The 20,983-nt window shown below is 52.1% G+C and overlaps 1 protein-coding gene across 1 annotated transcript; it reads left to right on the top strand.

The window, feature by feature from the left end:
* The first annotated feature begins 12,073 nt into the window (after positions 1-12,073).
* Positions 12,074-20,664, top strand: HAP1 (huntingtin associated protein 1). Its single transcript, XM_029213199.1, is given in 13 exon segments — positions 12,074-12,545; positions 13,338-13,417; positions 13,811-13,927; positions 14,039-14,196; positions 14,498-14,636; positions 14,715-14,781; positions 16,108-16,238; positions 16,622-16,696; positions 16,997-17,131; positions 17,265-17,356; positions 17,673-17,711; positions 18,819-19,159; positions 19,162-20,664. Coding segments are annotated over 13 exon segments (2,007 nt in total). The 3' UTR covers positions 19,323-20,664.
* Positions 20,665-20,983: the final 319 nt, after the last annotated feature.

The following is a 20,983-nucleotide window of genomic DNA, read 5'->3' as shown; positions in this document are numbered from 1 at the left end:
TTTTTTTTTTTTTTTGGCGGTACGCGGGCCTCTCACTGTTGTGGCCTCTCCCGTTGCGGAGCACAGGCTCCGGACGCGCAGGCTCAGCGGCCATGGCTCACGGGCCCAGCCGCTCCGCGGCATGTGGGATCTTCCCGGACCAGGGCACGAACCCGTGTCCCCTGCATCGGCAGGCGGACTCTCAACCACTGCGCCACCAGGGAAGCCCTTTTTTTTTTTTTTTAACATCTTTATTGGAGTATAACTGCTTTACAATGGTGTGTTAGTTTCTGCTTTATAACAAAGTGAATCAGTTCCTCATTGTTTTTAAAATAATCAGCTCATGGGTAACAATCTTACACGGTGAACAGTGAGAGGCAAGCGAGGATGCCAGGAGAAGGCAGGTCAAGGAGACACCCTGGTCTCGGAGCAGGGAGGGCTTCTCAGAGGAGGAGGGCAACCTCAGAAGGACAGATGAGCAGGAGTGAGCCTGCAGGCTGTATGGGTGGCAGGGGTTCTACGGAACAAGAGCCCTGTGGGAGAGAGCTTGGTGGGGCTTGGAGAGGAGGAAATGGCACTCTGCCCAAGGTCCTGGCCATCCTCCCTGGAGCCCCTGCGTCCCACCCCGACTATCGCCCCAGGTACTTCCCCTCTGTCCTCTCTCCTTGCTTCTCTCTCTTCACTGTCCTGGCCAACAGCAGGGCCTAGAAACCAGAAGACAGTGGGCTGAGGTGCTCAGGACCCCAGTGCATCCCCATGTCCTCACCCCGGCTCAGGGGAGGGCTTGGAAGGCTCAGTGCCCCAGGAGTCTGGCTGGGATCCTGGGAAGCGGAGTAAGGGAAAGGGGGCGCTGAGGGGTGGAGGGACCCGGGGGATCGGGGGTTACACTGTCGTGGCCATTGCCTGGTTCTGCTGGGGAAGTGGGACCAGGAGAGGGAGGAGGGCTCCCCGGAGGCCTGCGGGAGACGAGCAGGAGTGGGGGTGGGGGTGAGAGGTCTGTGCTGTCCCACGTCCAGGGCACCCCTCCGTCCTGCCCCCAAGTCTGATGCAGAAGGTAGGCCTGGTGCCTGGCCCTGCCCAGGTCCCTGCATTCAACCTCAGGGGCTCTTTCCACGGGGAACCCTGTCCCAGGTGGCTTTTTCCAGGTTCAGGCCAGGGGAGGTGGCCTGAGCTGGGTGTGTGTCACCCAAGGCTGGGGATCAGAGTGTCTGTGCCCCAAGTTCATGGCTGCGGTGAGGAGTATGCCTGGCAGACCTGGGCAGCAAGTGGCAGAAACCCAACAGCCAGACCGAAATGCTTATTGTGGACGGACTGGGGGTCTGAGCCCTGGTTTTTCCATCTGAAAAGTGGAGTCACCATCCCTGCACTGCCTCTTCTGTGGGGTGATGACCCTGCAGGCGAGGGAGGAGCTGGGGTGGGGTGGGGTGGGGGTGGGGGCATGTGGACTGGCACTGCCCTCTGGTGGCTACAGTGAGAGTTGCCAGGCACTAGTGCCTGGTCCTAGAGGGTGTTGTTACCTGGGAGCCTCTTGGGTCCCCTTCAACTCTGTCTTCTCCATCCCACTTCCTTCTTCTTTACCCCACACTTGCCAGGGGTCTCAGGGCTACTTTATCAAGGACTGGGATAATTCAGTTCAGCAAACATCTATTCAGCAAAAATTGAATGGGCCCCTACTCTATGTCCTGTTCCGTGCTTGGTGTTGGAGCTACAGAGATGTCTCTAGTAAGACTGTCCAGGAAGCTAGTGGCTAGTGGGGGAGCCACTCGACAGAGCTGCAGAGCTGCAGGCTCATGTAGTCCGGGCTGTGCTGATGCCCGGTCATGGCCACCTCCTGGTATTCTCCAACCTCCCTGTCCACAGCAAGCCCTTGGGGGTGGGTTGTGTCTTCTTAAAACTTCTTGTTGACAGACAGAGAAAGACAGATATCAAATGATATCACTTATATGTACAGTCTTATATGTAAATAAGTCCACGAATGAACTTATTTACAAAACAGAAACAGACTCACTGACATAGAAAACAAACTTATGGTTACCAAACGGGGGGCGGAGGGATAAATTAGGAGTTTGGGATTAGCAGACACCAACTACTGTATATAAAACAGATAAACAACAAGGTCTTACTGTATAGCACAGGGAAATATATTCAATATCTTGTAATAACATAATGAAAAAGAATATATATATGTATAACTGAACCACTTTGCTGTACACCAGAATCTGACGCAACATTGTAAATCAACTACACTTCAATAAAAAAATAATAAAGAACCTTTTGCTGACAAATAAACTGTAGGAAAGACGTGCACACTTTATGCACCTCTATGTTCACAGCAGCATTATTTACAATAGCCAAGACATGGAAGCAAAGTGTCCATCAACAGATGAATGTATAAAGAAGATGTGATATATACATATATATATATATATAATGAAATATTACTCAGCCATAAAAGAGAACGAAATCTTGCCCTTTTCAACAACATGGATGGACTTAGAGGGTATTATGCTAAGTGAAATAAGTCAGACAGAAAGACAAATACCTATGATATCACCCATATGTGGAATCCTAAAAAAAAACACAAATGAACAAACATAACAAAACAGAAACAAAGTTATAGATAAGAGATACAAACAGGTGGTTGTCAGAGGGGAGGAAACAAAAAGTTGAGGGAGATTAAGAGGTACAAATTTTCATTTGCAAAATAAATGAGTCATGGGTATGAAATGTACAGTGAGGGAGCTAGTCAGTAACTATGTAATATCTTTGTATGGTGACAGATGGTGACTAGACTTATCATGGTGATATATATATATATATGTTTTTTTTGTTTTGGGGGGTGGTGCCGCATTGCGTGACTTGCAGGATCTCAGTTCCCCAACGAGGGACTGAACCTGGGCCACGGCAGTGAAAACCCGGAATCCTAACCACTAGGCCACCAGGGAACTCCCACGGTGACCATTTTGAAATGCATAGAGATATTGAATGACTGTGTTGTGCACCAGGAATTAACACAGCGTCGTAGGTCAATTATACTTTAAAAGCAAACACAGAAGAAGAAATCAGATTTGTGGTTAACAGAGATGGGGGGTAGGGGAAGGGGGAAGTAGGGGAAGTCAGTCAAAAGGTACAAACTCCCAGTTACAAGATAAAGAAGTTCCTGGGATGTGACGTCTAACATGATAAATAGAATTAACACTGTTTTATGCTATCTGTGAAAGTCGTTAAGAGAGTAAAGCCTAAGAGTTCTCATCACAAGAAAGAAAATTTTTTTGTTTTTTTAAAAAAAGATCAGTGGGGGACTTCCCTGGTGATGCAGTAGTTGAGAATCCACCTGCCAACGCAGGGGACACGGGTTCGAGCCCTGGTCTGGGAAGATCCCACGTGCCACAGGGCAACTAAGCCCGTGCGCCACAACTACTGGGCCTGGGCTCTAGAGCCCACGAGCCACAACTAATGAGCCTGTGTGCTGCAACTACTGAAGCCCGTGCGCCTAGAGCTCGTGCTCTGCAACAAGAGAAGCTACCGCAATGAGAAGCCCGTGCACCGCAACGAAGACCCAATGCATTCAAAAATAATAAAAAAATAAAATAAATAAATGTATTAAAAAATAATAAAATAAAATACAGCTGCTATAAAAAAATACAGCTGCTAGAACATTTAAAATCACACGTGTGGCAAAACAAAAACAGATGGACATAGAGAACAGACTTGTGGTTGCCAAGGAGAAGGGGGTGGGGGAGGGATGGATTGGGAGTTTGGGATTAGCAAATGTAAACTATTATATATAGAATGGATAAACAACAAGGTCCTACTGTATAGCACTGTGTTCAATATCCTGTGATAAATCACAGTGGAAAAGAATATGAAAAAAATTACATCTGTGACTTGTGTTTGTGACTCCCATTTTATTCTTATTGGACAGCGTTGCTCCGGAATTCATTCTTTACCCAGGAGCCAAAGTGATCTTCTCATAAATGTAGGTTAGACCATGTTGCTCTCCTGCTGGAAAATCCTCGGAGGTGTCCCACCCCACGAGCATCCAAGCAGGCACGGGTCTCCAGGTCTTTGTACTTGCTTTTCCTCTGCCTGAACAGCTCTTCCCTCATATAGGCAGGGCTCACTTGCTTAATTCACTTTGGTCTGTGCCCAAATGTCACCTCCTCAGGGAAGTCTTCCCAGAACATGCTTTCTGAAACAGTAACATCTGTTCCTCCTCCTCCTTACTTGGCTCTCTTTCTCTCCCAAAGTGCTTATCACCATAGGATATTATACATGGTGTCACTATGTGACATTATAGGTGGTGTTACTGTGTCTACTTCCCTAGAGTGGAAGCTCCCGACGGTAGGGGCTTGTCTTGTTCATTGCTGTATCCCCAGTTCCTAGAAGAGTACCAGGCTCTTGGAGGGGCTCAATGAAGACTTGTTGAGTGAATGAATGAAAGTGTGAGAAGTTCCAAGAGTTGGGAGAAGTCCTGCACGGCTGGAGCGGGGGGATGTCAGTGGATGGCAGAGGTGCAGGTGGGTGAGATGGGAGCCCCAAACAGGAATGAATGTGCTGCCAAAAAGTTGGACTCTTGTTGGCCTTGATGGCAATAAAACTGTGTAAGATTGGAATGTTTTGGGTGACAAAGCAGGAGAGATGCTTACAACTGATTTTCAGCCCTCTTTGTAGAGGATAGGGAGTTATCAGGGGTAATGTGTGTCTGTGTGTTACTACTTTAAAAGTAAGGTTTTATTTATTTGTTTATTTATTGGCTGTGCTGCGCAGCTTGTGGGATATCAGTTCCCTGACCTGGGATTGAACCCCGGCCCTGGCAGTGAAGGCGCCGAGTCCTAACCACTGGACCACAAGGGAATTTCCTAAAAGTAAGATTTTATTAAGACACCCCCCCAATGTTCATAGCAGCGCTATTTACAATAGCCAAGACATGGAAACAGCCTAAATGTCCATCGACGGATGAATGGATGAAGAAGATGTGGTACATATATACAATGGAATATTACTCAGCCATAAAAAAGAATGAAATAATGCCATTTGCAGCAACATGGATGGACCTAGAGATTATCATACTAAATGATGTAAGTCAGAAAGAGAAAGACAAATACCATATGATATCACTTATATGTGGAATCTAAAAAAAATGATAGAAATGAACTTATTTACAAAACAGAAATAGACTCACAGACATAGAAAACAAATTTATATTTACCAAAGGGGGGAGGGATAAATTAGGAGTTTGGGATTAGCAGACACAAACTACTATATATGAAATAGATAAACAACAATGTCCTACTGTATAGCACAGGGAACTATATTCACTATCCTGGGATAAACCATGATGGAAAAGAATATGAAGAAGAATATGTATATATATGTATAACTGAATCAATTTGCTGTACACCAGAAAATAACACATCGTATATCAACTATACTTCAATTAAAGTGTAAGATTTTATTATGGAAAACAAAAAACACACGAGAGAGAGAGAACAGTATTATGATCCGCCTGATGACGACACTAGTTATCAACTCATGGCCGACCTTGTTTCATCTATGTCCCCATTGGCTTCCCCCTCCTGTGTTATTTTGAAGCAAATCCCAGACATTGTTTCATATACAAAAAGTTCGGTATCTATCTTTAAAAAATAAAGGCTCAGGCTTCCCTGGTGGCGCAGTGGTTGAGAGTCCGCCTGCCGATTCAGGGGACACGGGTTCGTGCCCCGGTCCAGGAAGACCCCACATGCCGCGGAGCGGCTGGGCCCGTGAGCCATGGCCGCTGAGCCTGCGAGTCCGGAGCCTGTGCTCCGCAACGGGAGAGGCCACAACAGTGAGAGGCCCGCGTACCGCCAAAAAAAAAAAAAAAGGCTCTTTTCAAAAACATAAGGGGACTTCCCTGGTGGTCCAGTGGGTAAGACTCCGCGCTCCCAATGCAGGGGGCCCAGGTTTGATCCCTGGTTGTGAAACTAGATCCTGCATGCATTCCTGCAACTAAGAAGCCCACATGCCCCAACTAAGAAGTCCACATGCCTCAACTAAATATACTGCATGCCACAACGAAGATCCTGTGTGCTGCAACTAAGATCTGGTGCAGCCAAAATACATAAATAAATAATAAATAAAACAAAAATGAAAGGACATCAGTAGGTGAATAGATTAATAAACCATGGTACATCCAGATGATAAAATATTATTCAGTGCAAAAAAAGAATGAGATATCAAGACATGAAAAGACATGGAAGAACCTTAAATACATACTAGTAAGTGAAAGAAGCCAATCCGAAAAGGCTAGATATTGTGTGATTCCAACTATATGACATTCTGGAAAAGGCCAAACTATGAGATTGTGAAAATATCTATGGTTGCCAGGGTTGAGGTAGAGGGAGGGATGAAAAGGTGGAGCCCAGGGGATTTTTTTTTAAATTGAAGCATAGTTGATTTATAATGTGTTAATTATTGCTGTACAGCAAAGTGATTCAGTTATACATATATGTATACATTCTTTTTTATATTCTTTTCCATTATGGTTTATCACAGGATTTGAATGTAATTCCCTGTGCTATACAGTAAGACCTTGTTAAACAACAAGGTTATCCAAGGTTGTTATCCATTTTATATATAATAGTTTGCGCCATCTAATCCCAAACTCCTAGTCCATCCCTCCCCCATCCTTCCTCCCCCCTTGTCAGCCACAAATCTGTTCTCTACGTCTGTGAGTCTACTTCTGTTTCGTAAATAAGTTCATGTGTGTCATCTTTTAGATTCCACGTATAAGTGATATCATATGGTATTTGTCTTTTTCTTTCTGACTTACTTCACTTAGTACGATCATCTCTAAGCCTATCCATGTTACAGAGGATTCTTGGGGCAAGGAAAATGTTCTGTATGATACCATAATGATGGCTACATGTCATACATTTGTCCAAATCCATAGAATGTAAAACACCAAGAGTGACCCCTAATGTAAACTACGGACTTTGGGTGATTATGATGTGTCAGTTTAGGCTCAACAGTGGTAACAAATGTCCCGCTCTGGGGGGAGATGTTGATAATGAGGAAAGCTATGCATGTGTTGTGGGAGGGGATATATAGGGAACTCTTTGTACTTTCTAAGCTCAATTTTGCTGTGAACCTAAAACTGCTCTAAAATATAAACTTTATTTTTTTTGAAAGATAAAATATGGAGTGATGGATATGTTCATTATCTTGACTGTGATGATGGTTTCATGAGTATATCAAAACTTACCCTATTTAAGTATGTTCAGTTAGAATTGTCAATTATACCTCAATAAGTCTGTTTACAAAAAAAGGAATGAAGTGTTGATATATTCTACACCTTAGATGAACCTTAAAAACATGATGCTAAGTGAAAGAAGCCAGACACAAAGGCCACATATTATATGATTCCATTTATATGAAGTGTCCGGAATAGGCAATCTATAGAGATAGAAAGTAGATTAGTGGTTGCTGGGGCTTGTGGGGGAGGGGAATGGGGAATGACTACCAATGGGTATGGGGTTTCATTCTGGTTTGATGAAAATGTTCTGAAATTAGGTAGTGGTGTTGGTTGTACAATTCCGTGAATATACTAAAACCAGAGATTAAACATTTTTTTCTCTCTTTTTTTGTTTTATGTTTTAATTTTAAAAATTATTTATTTTTAATTTATTTTAATTAATTAATTAATTTAAAAAATTATTTATTTATTTTTGGCTGTGTTGGGTCTTTGTTGTTGCGTGCGGGCTTTCTCTAGTTGTGTCGAGTGGGGGCTGCTCTTCGGTCTGGTGTGCAGGCTTCTCACTGCGGTGGCTTCTCTTGTTGCAGAGCACGGGCTCCAGGCGTGCAGGCTTCAGTAGTTGTGGCTCGTGGGCTCTAGAGTGCAGGCTCAGTAGTTGTGGCGCACAGGCTTAGTTGCCCCACGGCATGTGGTATCTTCCCGGACCAGGGCTTGAACCTGTGTCCCCTACACTGGCAGCAGATTCTTAACCACTGTGCCACTAGGGAAGTCCAGATTGGACACTTTTTTTTTTTTTGTGGTACGCGGACCTCTCACTGTTGTGGCCTCTCCCGTTGCGGAGCACAGGCTCTGGACGCGCAGGCTCCGGACGCGCAGGCTCAGCGGCCATGGCTCACGGGCCCAGCCGCTCCGCGGCATGTGGGATCTTCCCGGACCGGGGCCCGAACCCGTGTCCCCTGAATCGGCAGGCGGACTCTCAATCATTGCGCCACCAGGGAAGCCCCTGGACACTTTTAAATGGTGAATTTTATGGCACGTGAGTTATATCTCAAAAAAGCTTTTATTTTTTTTTAAAAGAGTGATAGGGTTGTTACAGACTGTTTTGTCCTCCACCTCCCTCTGCAATTCGTAGGCTGAAACTTCAGCCCCAATGTGATAGTATTAAGAGGAGGAGGAGGCTTTGAGGAAGTGATTATGCCATGAGGGTGGAGCCCTCCTGAATGGGAATTGCAGCCTTATAAAAGAGACCCCAGAGAGCTCCCTTACCAGGTGAGGACACAGTGAGAAGGGGAGAGGGCTGCCTACGAACAAGGAATTGGAACTCTCACCAGACACGGATCATGCTGGCATCTGGATCTTGGACTTCCAGCCTCCAGAACTCTGAGGAGTAAATTTCTGTTGTTTATAAGCCATCCAGTCTATGGTATTTTGTTAGAGCAATCTGAACGGACTAAGACACCCCCTGCTGGCTGTCTATTCTCAGCCAAACAGCCAGCGCCTTCCTGTTAAAGCTTATCAGGTGACATCACTCCTCTGATGTAAAGTCCTCCACTGACTCAACTTAGGTCTAGCCCATCGGGCCCTGCTGTTACCTCTCCACCTCCCTCATCTATAGCCCCCTTTGTTCATGTCATTTTAGCAACTGTGGCCTCCTTCTCTGGCCTCGAGTCTTTGCATTTGCTGTTGCTGCTTCTCACCCTCTGTTGGTGAATATTCTCCCCAGCTCCCTCCCTCCTTCAGCTCTGGACTTAAGTGACTCTTCAGTGAGAGCTTCCCTGACCACCCAAATATTTAAACTTGCAACCCACAGCCCACCCACCCCTCCCTCCCAGGTCCTCCTCCTGCTTTCTTTTCTTCTCCCAGCACTTTTCACATCATTTATGCTATGTGCTCTACTTCTTTGTTTATTATTTGTAGCTCTGCATTGCATGTGGGCCCTATGAGGGCAAAGATCTTTGTTTTGTTTCACTGATGTGTCTCCAACACCTGTCACAATGCCTGGCACCAGGTGCTTGATAAATGTTTGTTGAATTCACACCTATGTTCATAGCAGCACTATTCACAATAGCCAAGACATGGAAACAACCTAAATGTCCATCAACAGATGAATGGATAAAGAAGATGTGGTACATATATACAATGGAATATTACTCAGCCATAAAAAAGAACAAAATAATGCCATTTGCAGCAACATGGATGCAACTAGAGATTATCATACTAAGTGAAGTAAGTCAGAAAGAGAAAGACAAATACCGTATGACATCACTTATATGTGGAATCTAAAATATGGCACAAATTAATCTATCCACAAAACAGAAACAGACTCACAGAGAACAGACTTGTGGTTGCCAAGGGGGACAGGGAATGGGGGAGGGATGGAGTGGGAGTTTGGGGTTAGTAGATGCAAACTATTTCATATAGAATGGATAAACAGCAAGGTCCCACTGTATAGCACAGGGAACTACATCCAATATCTTGGGATAAATCATAATGGAAAAGAATGTAAAAAAGAATGTATATATGTGTATAACTGAGTTACTTTGCTGTACAGCAGAAATTAACACAACATTGTCAATCAACTATACTTCAATAATAAATAAATAAATAAATATTTGTTGAATGAATAAGGAGTAGAAGGTAAGTTAGGGGGAACGAGAAGAGCTGAGATGAAAGAAGAAATGAAGCCAACAAATATTAAGGTTGTTAAAGAGTATGACCATAAAAAATGGCCGTGGATCTTAGATGCTCCATCTTTTTATCCAAAGCCTCTGGCCTGAGCCACCTTTAACAACTTGGCAGAAGTGCCCTGGAGTCTGGATGGGAGGAGAGGAGAGGAAGAGGGAGCAGGGGCCAGGTGGGCAAGGGTTGGGAGGGGTCTGGTTCCACAGGGGAACCACTTCTTACTTCCCAGCCAATGAGGGGGCTGCATTTGAGCCACTGTTTCAGAAACAACGTAACTAGTGCAGACTGCTCCTTTGATAAACTGGCAGATGAATCCCCATGGGGGTATGCAGGATTTGGGGAAGGGGAGGTGAATTGGCTCCAGGGTTCACTCACCAATCAGGAATAAGAAACACAGGCTCCTGGGGAGAGAGGCTGCCACTGGAGGGGGGTGGATATGGATGGGCTGTGAAGCTGGAGGTGTGGATTGAGATGCAAAATACTACGCAGTTAATGATTTCTCCTCTCCCACGGCCCGGACCACCCTGTCAGTAGCACTTTCCATTTTTCTCAGTCATAGCTCCCTGTTTGTTTCTTTCAGAGAACTCCCCACACTCTGTAACTACCTTACTTGTTCTCTTGTTTATCTGCCTCCCCTTCTAGACTCTAAACTCCAGGAGAGCAGGGATCTAGTTTCCCTTGTTCCCTGATCTAGTCTGAGAGTCTAGCACAGTGCCTAGTATATATAGTAGGTGCTCAAGAAATATTTGTCAAAGGAATGAATGAACCCAGACAGAAGGAAATACTCTGATCACACTGCTTCTCCACTGGATGGATGGGGATGGGGCACTCTGATCCTCCTTCCTGGGTTGTGCCTCTTGTTCCAGGCTGTGTCATGGACACCTGGCCCCCAAAGCACGCTGTCAGCACGAAGAGCCTCTGTCCCAGGGGCATACCTTGGGCACAGCCTCTGTCCTGGGCTCCGGTTTTGAGTGGTGGCGGTAGGAAAAGGGCTCCTGGAATTCCTTAGCTAGGATAGGGGTATGAGTGAGAGAGATGGGTTAGAGATGGAGTCATGTGGATGGGGGCCGGGTGGGTGGGAGGACAGACTCACAACAATCTAGAAGAGAGAATGAGGCCTCAAGAGCAGAAGGGCTGAAAAGGAGGTGGCACATTTGAGAACTATTTAGGAGGTAAATTAAGCAGGATTTGGTGATCGACGGTATTGAAGAGAAGGAAATTGGGGCACCAGGAATAATCCCAAGGCTTTAAAAGAATCAGTGCCGCAGCCATTTCTTTTTGGCCTGTAGGTTCCTCTGGTCCAAAGGCACAGAAATGGCCACTGGATTCCTCTGTCGCTCCACAGTCCATTCAGGACTTACGGCGACCCTCACAGGTATCCCGTCACGTGCTGCGCTCTGAGGAACACGCTCCCTGTGTTGAAGGGGCGCACGTCTGGTCTCGGAGACAGACACAGTGTGACCACTGCGGCCATCGCATAAAGGATGCTCTGGGGCCGAGAAGGACGGGGTCGGATGAGTCTTTACGCGGAGACACCTAAGTGGGGTCTCCCGAAAGAACAGGTGTTTGCTACCGTGGTATGAGGTGGGCAAAATGAATAAGGGCGGAGGTAAAGCACTAGGAAAGGCAATAAAACGACTTAAGAAATAAGAAAGAGGTCTGTCAAGCGGCTGGAACACCGTGGGTGTGAGCGCCGGGATCATGATGTCCCAGACTGGGCAGCGCGTGGAGGCTGTACTGGAGTTTGGATTTATCTCCCAGCCCACGCGGGAGAGACACAATACGGCCCCAACTTACAGGTCAGATCCAGGGAAGGCAGCCTAAAAGCCTCTGGCTGGAGTGGAGCGAGGGGGTGCCCCCAGTTAGGGACTTCCAAGTCCCTGTAACCGAAACCCCGGGAAGCGGCGGCTTTGGGCAAAACCATTCTCCGGAGGTGGAGAGGGGAGAGAAGGCCAGCACTCGGAGCCCAAGTCCGCTGAACCAGCTGGAACTCCACTCGCCTCTTCTTCTCGCTCTTCTCTTACTTTTGCGCTCTGTTTCGCCTCATTAGCTCGCCTCCTGAGCGCCCGCCAGTGCTCCTCGGCCGCCCCCTCCCGCGCGTGGTACGGCCCGGCGGGCGCGCATCCAGGCACAGGTTATAAAGGCCCTGCTGCGACAGCCGACTGCGGACTCAAGATGCGCCCGAAAGAGTTGGGGCAGGGTTCAGCCGGCGACTGGCCGGGACCCGGCGATCCGGCAGCAGTCACCCCAGCTCCTCCGCCCGCAGCCAATCCCGCTCCAGAGCCCTCCGCCGAGCCTGAATCCGCCCCTGTGCAGGTACCGGCGGCAGGACAGGCAGCAGGATCCGGATCCGCAACCGTCTCGGGACCCTCAGCGGGAGCTCGCCCGGCCTCCAAGGCTGGATCGGAGGCAGGAGTCCAGCGCGCGTCCGCATTCTCGGCAGTCCAGGGGAATGCCCAGTCCGTGCCCGACAACTCGGACGCGCCGTGGACTCGCTTCATATTCCAAGGTCCATTTGGCCCCCGGGCCGCTGGCTTGGGGACTGGAAAGGCAGCGGGTATCTGGAAGACGCCGGCTGCCTACATCGGCCGGCGGCCTGGGGTGTCGGGCCCCGAGCGCGCCTCCTTTATTCGGGAGCTGGAGGAAGGTAAACTGGGTCTCCGGACCCCCGGAGCAGGTGGGACTAGGGCAGCAGCAGGGAGGAGGGGGCCCCGTCGGGTCCGGGAGCCCGGTCCCCTCTGGCACTCAGTCCCACCCCTCCGCCCACCCTTGCGAAGTCACGGTCTGCGGCGCCTCTCCGGTCCCCTTTTCCCCACCTCCTTCTCCCCTTCTCTCGTTCCCTATTTCCGTCGGTGGGTAAGATCCCCGGGGCTTGCGCTCCCCCGCCCTCCTCTTCACGCCTGTTGCTGCAGCAGATCTGCGCACTCAGTGCCCCCCTCCCGAGGCTACCGCAGCGCCAGGAGAGGGGCGGGGGGCTGCGGGAGGGCGCTGCCCGGTGCGCTCTGAGCCTGCGCTGGCCCGCCGCGCCAGCGACGGGGAGGTGGGTGGGCAGAGGGGAGGTTTTGCCAACCTCCTGGCTGCTGGGGTCAAGATCGGGCTTCCCCCCCTACTCCCAAACAATCTTGGGGGTGGGCGGAGCCTCAGACAGAAGCTGCCTCTCCTCTTCCCTCCGAGCTGTAGGACTGGGATCTCCTTACCCCTCCCAGGCCCCTCCAGAAAAAACAATCAATCAATCAAACAAACAAACGAGTCCAGCTGGCCCTGGGAGCAGGGAAGGGAGTGCTGATTACTGGGGGTATGGAGAGGATATTGGGGGCAGAAAGGGAACTCAGTCTTCTCCCTTGTTGCTGACCCTTTGCTGTTGAGGGCAGGAAACAGTAGGGTGGCAGGTAGCATGTGCCCCCTTTTTCCTGATGCAGCTTCCCGTTTTCTCTTGCAGCGCTGTGTCCTGACCTACACCCACCAGTGAAGAAAATCACCCAAGAAGATGTCAAAGTGATGTTAAGTTTGCTAGAGGAGGTGTGTGCTGCCTTCCCCACCCGGGACAGCCCCAGCTTTAGCCAGGCTCCCGTTTTAATTATGTCTGTAGGGGTAGGAGTGTTCCTCCTGCCTGGCTACCTCTCTGGGGGCCAAGCTGGAGGTCCCTCTTATGGAAGACAGGTGGATGTGGGATGTCCAGGCTTCAGGAGCTCTTAGCACCATCCGGTCTGATCTCTTTTTCCATAGGGGGAAACTGAGTCAGGTCCCACAGTGGGTTCATGGCAGGCTCTTGTCTAGTACCTTGGAGAACTAGGGGATGGAGAGGGTCTCCAGTAGTGGCCTAGCTTTCCTCTGGACGCTAGCTCCTCCCGTCTGTCTGGGAGATCCCAGAAACCAGGAACATATTCCCCATGGATGGGGGTCCCTCTGCAGAGAGAGCGGGACCTGAACACGGCAGCTCACATTGGCCAGTCCCTGGTGAAACGGAACAGTGTTCTGATGGAGGAGAACAGCAAGCTGGAAGCCATGCTGGGCTCGGCCAGGGAGGAGGTACCTGGGTGGGGAGGGCAGCGGGAGGCGGCCGGCCTCCATCCCACTGTGCTGGGATGTGTGCCTGCCCCTGCCCATACCCCGCCCCAGGGCTTCTCTTCCTCCTGCCAGATTTTACGTCTCAGACACCAGGTGAGCCTGCGGGATGACCTCCTTCAGCTTTACTCAGACTCTGATGATGAAGAGGAGGAGGACGAGGAGGATGAAGAAGAAGAGCGGGGGCATGGTCATCCCTACGAAGCCTCAGATCCGTCAGTGTCCTGCCTTTTGTTTTTTTTTTTTTAATTTTTCACTGTGCCACGCGGCTTGTGAGATCTCAGTTCTCCAACCAGGGATTGAACCTGGGCCACGGCAGTGAAAGTGCCAATCCTAACCACTGGACCGCCAGGGAATTCCCCCGCAAGTGTCCTGCCTTTGCACCTGGGCGGCCCCTTCTCCAAGCCTCAGTTTCCTTGTTCGCAAACAGGGACACCATGTACCTGCCACTGGGGTTGCTGGAGCTAACTGAGACCACCGCAGTCAGCCTGGGGTGGGGGAGCCCTGGGTGGGCTGGGAACTGGGTCCCCCGAGCCCCTGCACCCCGACTCCCATCACTCCCTCCCCTAGGACTCCTCTGACAGAGTCAGAATCACACCACTGCCCGCAGCTGGAGGCCCTGCAGGAGCGGCTGCGGCTGCTGGAGGAGGAGAACGAGCAGCTGCGAGAGGAGGTGAGGATGGGGGAGGAGGGCGTGCCCGTGGGCAGGGGGTGTTGACGCCCCTGCCCCTTCCTCTCTCCCGCTCTCCAGGTCTCTCAACTCGATGACCTTGAGGAGGAGGGACAGATGTTCATCCTGGATTGTGTGGAGCAGTTTTGTACGTGAACTTGTAACTGGGGGTAGGGGGCGCTGTCCAGAGGAGCAGAGACAAGAACCCGGGATTTGGAGTCTGGAGACTTGAGTTCATGTCGCAGCTCTGACACCTCCTAGCTGTGTTACCTTGGACAAGTTCCTTAACCTCTCTGAAACTTCATCTTTAGAATGGGGGTTCATAATCTTGGCCCTGCTGACCTCTCCAGGGGTTACAGCTGAGGAAGTGCTTTGTGCAAACTGTAAAGAGCTGTACGGATGCTATGGGGCTCCTCTAAGCTTGTCTCCTTTTGTTATCTGAGAAGGGGGAGGGAGGGGGCTGGGAGCGAGGAATGGAGGGAGCCATGAACCGCCAGAGACCAGGCCCCCCTCCCTCCTCAGGCACTGCATTATTAGGCAGAGGCTGTGCCTGGCACTGTGTGGTCCTGAAGATGAGTGAGGCACAGCGTTTGTCCCTGAGGAGCTCAGGCCTAGCTGGGGAGATGCATACTCAAGGTGGCAACAGATGAACTCGTGCGGTTCCGCTCACTCCAAATCTGGCCTTCCTTCCCCCTGGGTTCCCTGAATGGTCCCCCCTGGTCCCAGGCCCCCGGAGTAGGAGCCAGTCCCCACATTCTGTTGCTCCTACGTCCTAGGAAAGGCTCACGTCTCTTTCCTTTTCCCACCCCAGCTGCCTCTAGCCCAGGCCAACTCTTAACTGGTCTCTCTGCCTCCACTCCTACCCTTCCAGGCCCTTCTGCACACAGCGCAAAGGAGTTTTCTAAAACCAAATCTATGTCACTCCCCTGCCTAAAACACCCAAATAACTCCCCATTGGCCAAAGGATAAACCCCACCCTCCCTACCCCAGCCCTAGTGATCTGGGCCCTGTCCACTGCCCCAGCCACTCCCTCCTGGTGTCCTCCGGGCCTCTCCACACCCTGCCTGGGCCCTGTCTTCCCTTCTGCTGGGCGAGCCCCATTTCCCCGGGGAGGTCCTAGCATCTCAGACCTTGCCAGGCTGGCCTGGGTGCGGCAGCTGTGACCCCCGATGCACCCTTTACACTTGCCACATCCTAGTCCATAATATGCACTATTGTGATTTCTTTTTCCCTCAGTCTCCACACTAGCCTTGAGCTCAGTGTGGGCTGGGGCCAGGTCTTGCTGACTGCTTGTCCAACACCCTGCTCTGTGTCAGTCAGTAAATGTTTATTGAAAAGAAGACCCGAGTGAGGGATGCTAAGCCCTGTGGAACCTCGGGTACTTGGCGCGAGCTGAGGGGTGCAGGTGGACGGAGGCATCTGGGAGACTGAGGACCCAGGGAACCAGGGCTGACCTCTCCTCGCTCCTCCCCAGCGGAGGCCAGCCAGCAGATGGCCGAGCTGTCGGAGGTGCTGGCACTCAGGATGCAGAACTATGAACAGCAGCAGAGGGAGGCTGCCCAGCTGCGGGCCCAGGTCATGAAGCTGCAGCAGTGCTGCCAGGCGGTGCGTCAGGGTGTGTGCGCGGGGCTCCTTGCTCCTGTCATGGCCCCATGGGACCCACACCTCCTTCTCCCTGCCCCCACCCCATGGAGCTCAGAGGCCCAAGGCCCCTCTCTGTGTCAGAGTCAGTGTTGGAGGAGACATCAGAGAGCGCCTCATCCTGTCCCCTCGTCCCAAGTTGGGGACCGAGCCCAAAGAGAGACACAGGGTGTTCCAGGAAACAGGCCACGTGACTCCCCACGTTCTTTGGCCTTATTCCATGTGACTTCTTTTTTGAAGAGCTGCCAGAGACTCATTGATGAGCCTGGGAAGATCTTGCCAGAAGCAGGGTGTGCGCGGGAGCGGGGAGGTCTGGGGTGAAGTTCACTGGTCTTGGGTCCTTCCAGTATGGGGCTGAGGCTGAGAAGTTGCAGCAGCAGCTGGCTTCGGAGAAAGAAATCCAGATGCAGCTCCAGGATGAGGTGAGGCTACCCTGGGCTCCTGGGGGACCTGGGACCCTTGGGCAGCTGGACAAGCTCCTTGCAGCAGGGACTGGGTCTGTCCTTTCCATACCCTCAGCCTCTGGCACAGGGCCTGGCAGGTGGCAGTTCATTTGGGGTCTGAGTGGAGTCTGGGGATCACCCTGCATATCATTATGGGGGTCTAGAGTCTGGGCCTCCTGCCTCTTTGCCCAGGCTTCCCCGCCCCCTGGGGAGAGAGTGGGCAAGGCGTCTGGGCTGGGTGTGCCTGCGTCCCAGCAGAGCCTGTGGGCGGGTTCCCAGCTGCAGGACCTACGGGAGAAGTACTCTGAGTGTGGGAGCATGCTGATTGAGGCCCAGGAGGAGGTGAAGACCCTCCGCCAGCAAGCCCCGGCGTCCACGGGCTCTGTCACCCACTACACGTGCACTGTACCTCTGGTGAGGCCCCCTGGCTGCCTGCCTTTTTACCTCTGTGCGATCTGTGTCTATCCGCAGTCCTTTCCTGTGCCTGGGGGTACGGGTGGGGGGTTCTGTGGGGATCTTCTGGTGATGTCCCCCCTCTCCATCGTAGGAGGCACTTCCTGATTTCCAGGAGACCCTGGCTGAGGAGCTCAGAACGTCTATAAGGAGGATTATCTCAGACCCTGTGTTTTTTATGGAAAGGTGCACTCTTGGCCCCAGACCTTTGCCTGCCCTGCACTCACTCTTGCCTACCTGGTAGGCAGCGGCCTTTCTGGTAGTGGGAGGGGGGTCACCCCACACCCCGCTCTGACCTCCCTCCCCCGCCCCTCCCCCCCGGGGTGCCCCTCCTCCTGCCTCATTGGTCCTTGGCCCCTTCCACTCAACACCTTTCCTCTGTGCACACGTTCTGGGTGTATCACTTCTCCCTGGGATTTTTCTGCATGATGGGGTCCCAGGGATTTCGCACTTTCAGCTTCCCGTTGCCTCGGGACAGTGAAGGCCCTTTTCTATGTTGAAGGAATTATGAAGTGACTCCAGAGGAGACCTCAGTTCTGGGGTACGCTGACCAGGGGCTCCCCCTTCACCTGCCCTCACCTTTTTTTAAAAATATTATTATTTTTTTGGCTGCATTGGGTCTTTGTTGCTGCACAGGCTTTCTCTCCTTGCGACGAGTGGGGGCTACTCTTCGTTGCGGTGTGTGGGCTTCTCATTGCGGTGGCTTCTCTTGTTGAGGAGCACGGGCTCTAGGTGCATGGGCTTCAGTAGTTGTGGTGCACGGGCTCAATAGTTGTGGCTCGCGGGCTCTAGAGCGCAGGCTCAGTAGTTGTGGCACATGGGCTTAGTTGCTCTGCGGCATGTGGGATCTTAGTTCCCCAACCAGGGCTTGAACCCGTGTCCCGTGCATTGGCAAGTGGATTCTTAACCACCACGCCACCAGGGAAGTCCCCACCTGCCCTCACCTTTCAGCAGCCAGACAACCCCCTGCAGCTGGTTCTGTGGCCCTACAGCCCTGGAGAAGCCCCTGCTCTCGGGCCGGCTGGGCTAAGAGTTGTTCTGGGAAGGAGCTGCCCCCTTTGCCTTCAAATTTTGCCCCATGGGTGGCCATCTGATTTGAGGCTTCTCCAAGTAGGGGCTGAAGCCTTCCCTTCACCTGACCAGGGGCTGAGAGGCGAATGGGCACTGGCCTAGGAGCTGGAAACAACTGGGACTGAGTCCCAGCTTGATCCCTTTACTGGCTGTGTGTCCTTGGGCAAGTCACTTGACCTGTCTGGGCCTTACTAAAATGGACTTGTTCCTATGGCAACTAGATGTGGGATGGGTTGTGAATGTTCAATAATGAAGGAGGGGGGCAGAGGGGATGTTGTTCCTGCTGGTCTGTTCCGTTCAGCAGGGTGGGGTTACTGGGGGGAGGCGGGGCCTAGGCAGTGTTGGTGACCATTCTTCTTTCTACCAGGGTCATGGGCTGGGTGTTTGAAGCCTTGAGGCTGGTACCCAGCTGCCCTCTCCCCTGGCTGGGACAGAACTGGGGAGTAACCATCAGGGTCTGTGTGCAGACCGGGGCAGAGAGCAGGAGCCCCAGTGGCTGGAGATGCCCTGGGGGAGTGAAGAGGGGTGGCTCTGGCTTTGGGGGGTTAGGGAAGGGCTTCCCTGTCTCCCTGCCCAGCTATGAGCTGCACTACAGTGAAGATCGAGAGCGGGAGCGGGGGCTCGAGGCAGAGGAGGGGCTGATGTCGGCTGAGGATTTCATGCCTGCGGAGGAGTTGGTGCCTGAGGAGGAGCTGGGGGCCACAGAAGAGGCCCTGCCAGCTGACGAGGGGGTGACGGAAGAGGCAGAGCTGGTGTCTGAGGAGGCTGAGGCCTGGGAAGAGGTGGAGCCCGAGCTGGATGAGGCAACGCGGATGAATGTGGTCACGTCAGCCCTGGAGGCCAGCGGCTTGGGCCCCTCGCACCTGGACATGAAGTATGTCCTCCAGCAACTGGCCAACTGGCAGGACGCCCATTACAGGCAGAGCTGAGGCAGAAGACGCTCCAGAAAGGTGAGCGCTCCCGTGGGGGCCTCCCTCCGGCCAGCCGGACAAGCTGCAGATCGTCAAGCCGATGCAAGGTGAGGGTAGGTGAGCCCCCCAAACGCTCACTTACCCCAGCCCGGCCCCACCCAGCGTGCTGATTTGCATGCACTTTGCATATCATTTACATAGGCACCTCAGGTCCCCCTCAGTGGGAGCTGTGGCCCCAATGCTTATTTACGTGGAGTTTGCATAGGATTCCAGATCTTCACCCTTTTTGCTCCTGGGGCTGGGCTGGGGGTCAGGGCGCGGACTGTAGCCCCTCACTGCGTCTCAGCTTCCTGTCTCGGCCCGCCCCCTTCCCGTGTCCCCCACCCCCACCTCCCCCATCCCCAAGGCTCCCCAACCCTGCAGCAGGGGCAGCAGCCAAAACAAACATGGGGGGCGGGGTCGTGGAGCAGCAGCTGGGGGGGCCAACCCAGGACTTTCGGAGGCTGGAGGAGGAAAGGGCCAATCACCCTCCCAGGGCCTGGGAGGAAGAGGGGCCTTCTGGGGCCACCCAGGCCATTGGGACGAAAGCCTCTGCCAGCAAGGGCCACAGTCAGACCAGTCCCCTGGGTGAGTCTGAAGGTGGGCTAGGGGCTCCTACAGGGTGATGGGGGGCGGTTAAGGTCTCCTCTCCCCAGCTGGAAGCCCCAAAGGTTGGGGAGTAACACCTGCTGAGTTCAGGCCTTGTGCTAGGCCGTGAGAGCCCTGCCTTGAGGAGTTCGTGGAGATATCAAAGATGATTTAGTGATGCGAATTATCTTCTCTAATCCTCACACCCCTGTAGGTACGTATTATCCCCATTTGGAGAGGAAACGGAGGTTCAGAGAGCAAAATAATTTGTTCAAGGCCACTGAACCCGTTTTCATCACTGCTATGCCATAATGACTTCCCTGACCCATCCCTCCCCTCTAACCCTGTCCTGGTGCCTTCTTGGCCTTCTGGGTGAGCTGTGATGTTTATAACCTGTTGGTAGCCTCACCATTATATCTGATCTGCCCTGACTCTGATGGCCGTTTGGTCACTGCTGGGTGGCCTCATCGGGGTCGCCATGTAAGGTTGTGCAGGTTGTAAACTGAATGGTGACCTCTATGACTGGACAACCTGCATAACTCTCAATGGTGGCTGTCTCTTTCTGATATAGCTGACCAGGCGTAGCCCCTGCCTGCTGCCCAGGCCAGACCTGTGGTCCTCAGGCCCCCAGTTCACGTCCACCCACTTCTTTTCCAGGCTTTGCTGTTTCCCAGCAGCCTGCAGAGGCCCCATAGACAGCCTGAGGCCCCTCCTTCCGCTGCCTGGCCAAGCCCCACCCTCCCCAGACCTCCCTTCCCTTGCTCAGAAACCGGACCCCCGATCTGTCACCAGCCCACCCGCTGTCCTGATGAACCTGGGCTGGAACTTGAGGGCCCAAGCCTTGACCCTCTTCTGGGACAGGCTGAAGGAACCCCGGCCCTCGTTCTGCAGTTGGTGCAAAAGCTGTGGCTGCTGGGCCTGGATCACTTGGTGGCCCCAGGGGCGTAAGAAGCTCAGGGGGTGTAAGAAGCCCAGGGGGAGGCCCACCAGCTACCAGACTCGGCTCTGAGCTGGGGCAGGGCTCAGGCCCGGGGTGTAGGAAGTTGTTTTGAGCACCTTGCTCACTACATGCCCCTCACCCCTTGACCCCCAAATCAAAGGTGGCTTCCCAGTCCTTGGTGACTTTTAGGGACCTGGTCGTCTTTTCCAGTTCTTAGCTCTTTCTTCTCAGTCCCTAATTGCTGTGTGTAACCAGAAGCATCTG

Source organism: Monodon monoceros, unplaced genomic scaffold (assembly GCF_005190385.1).
Source record: "Monodon monoceros isolate NGI ecotype Baffin Bay Population unplaced genomic scaffold, NGI_Narwhal_1 Super_Scaffold_9, whole genome shotgun sequence".
Lineage (NCBI taxonomy): Eukaryota > Metazoa > Chordata > Mammalia > Artiodactyla > Monodontidae > Monodon > Monodon monoceros.
Note: the sequence above shows the minus strand (reverse complement) of the source record. Positions and strands in the feature narration are given on the sequence as shown.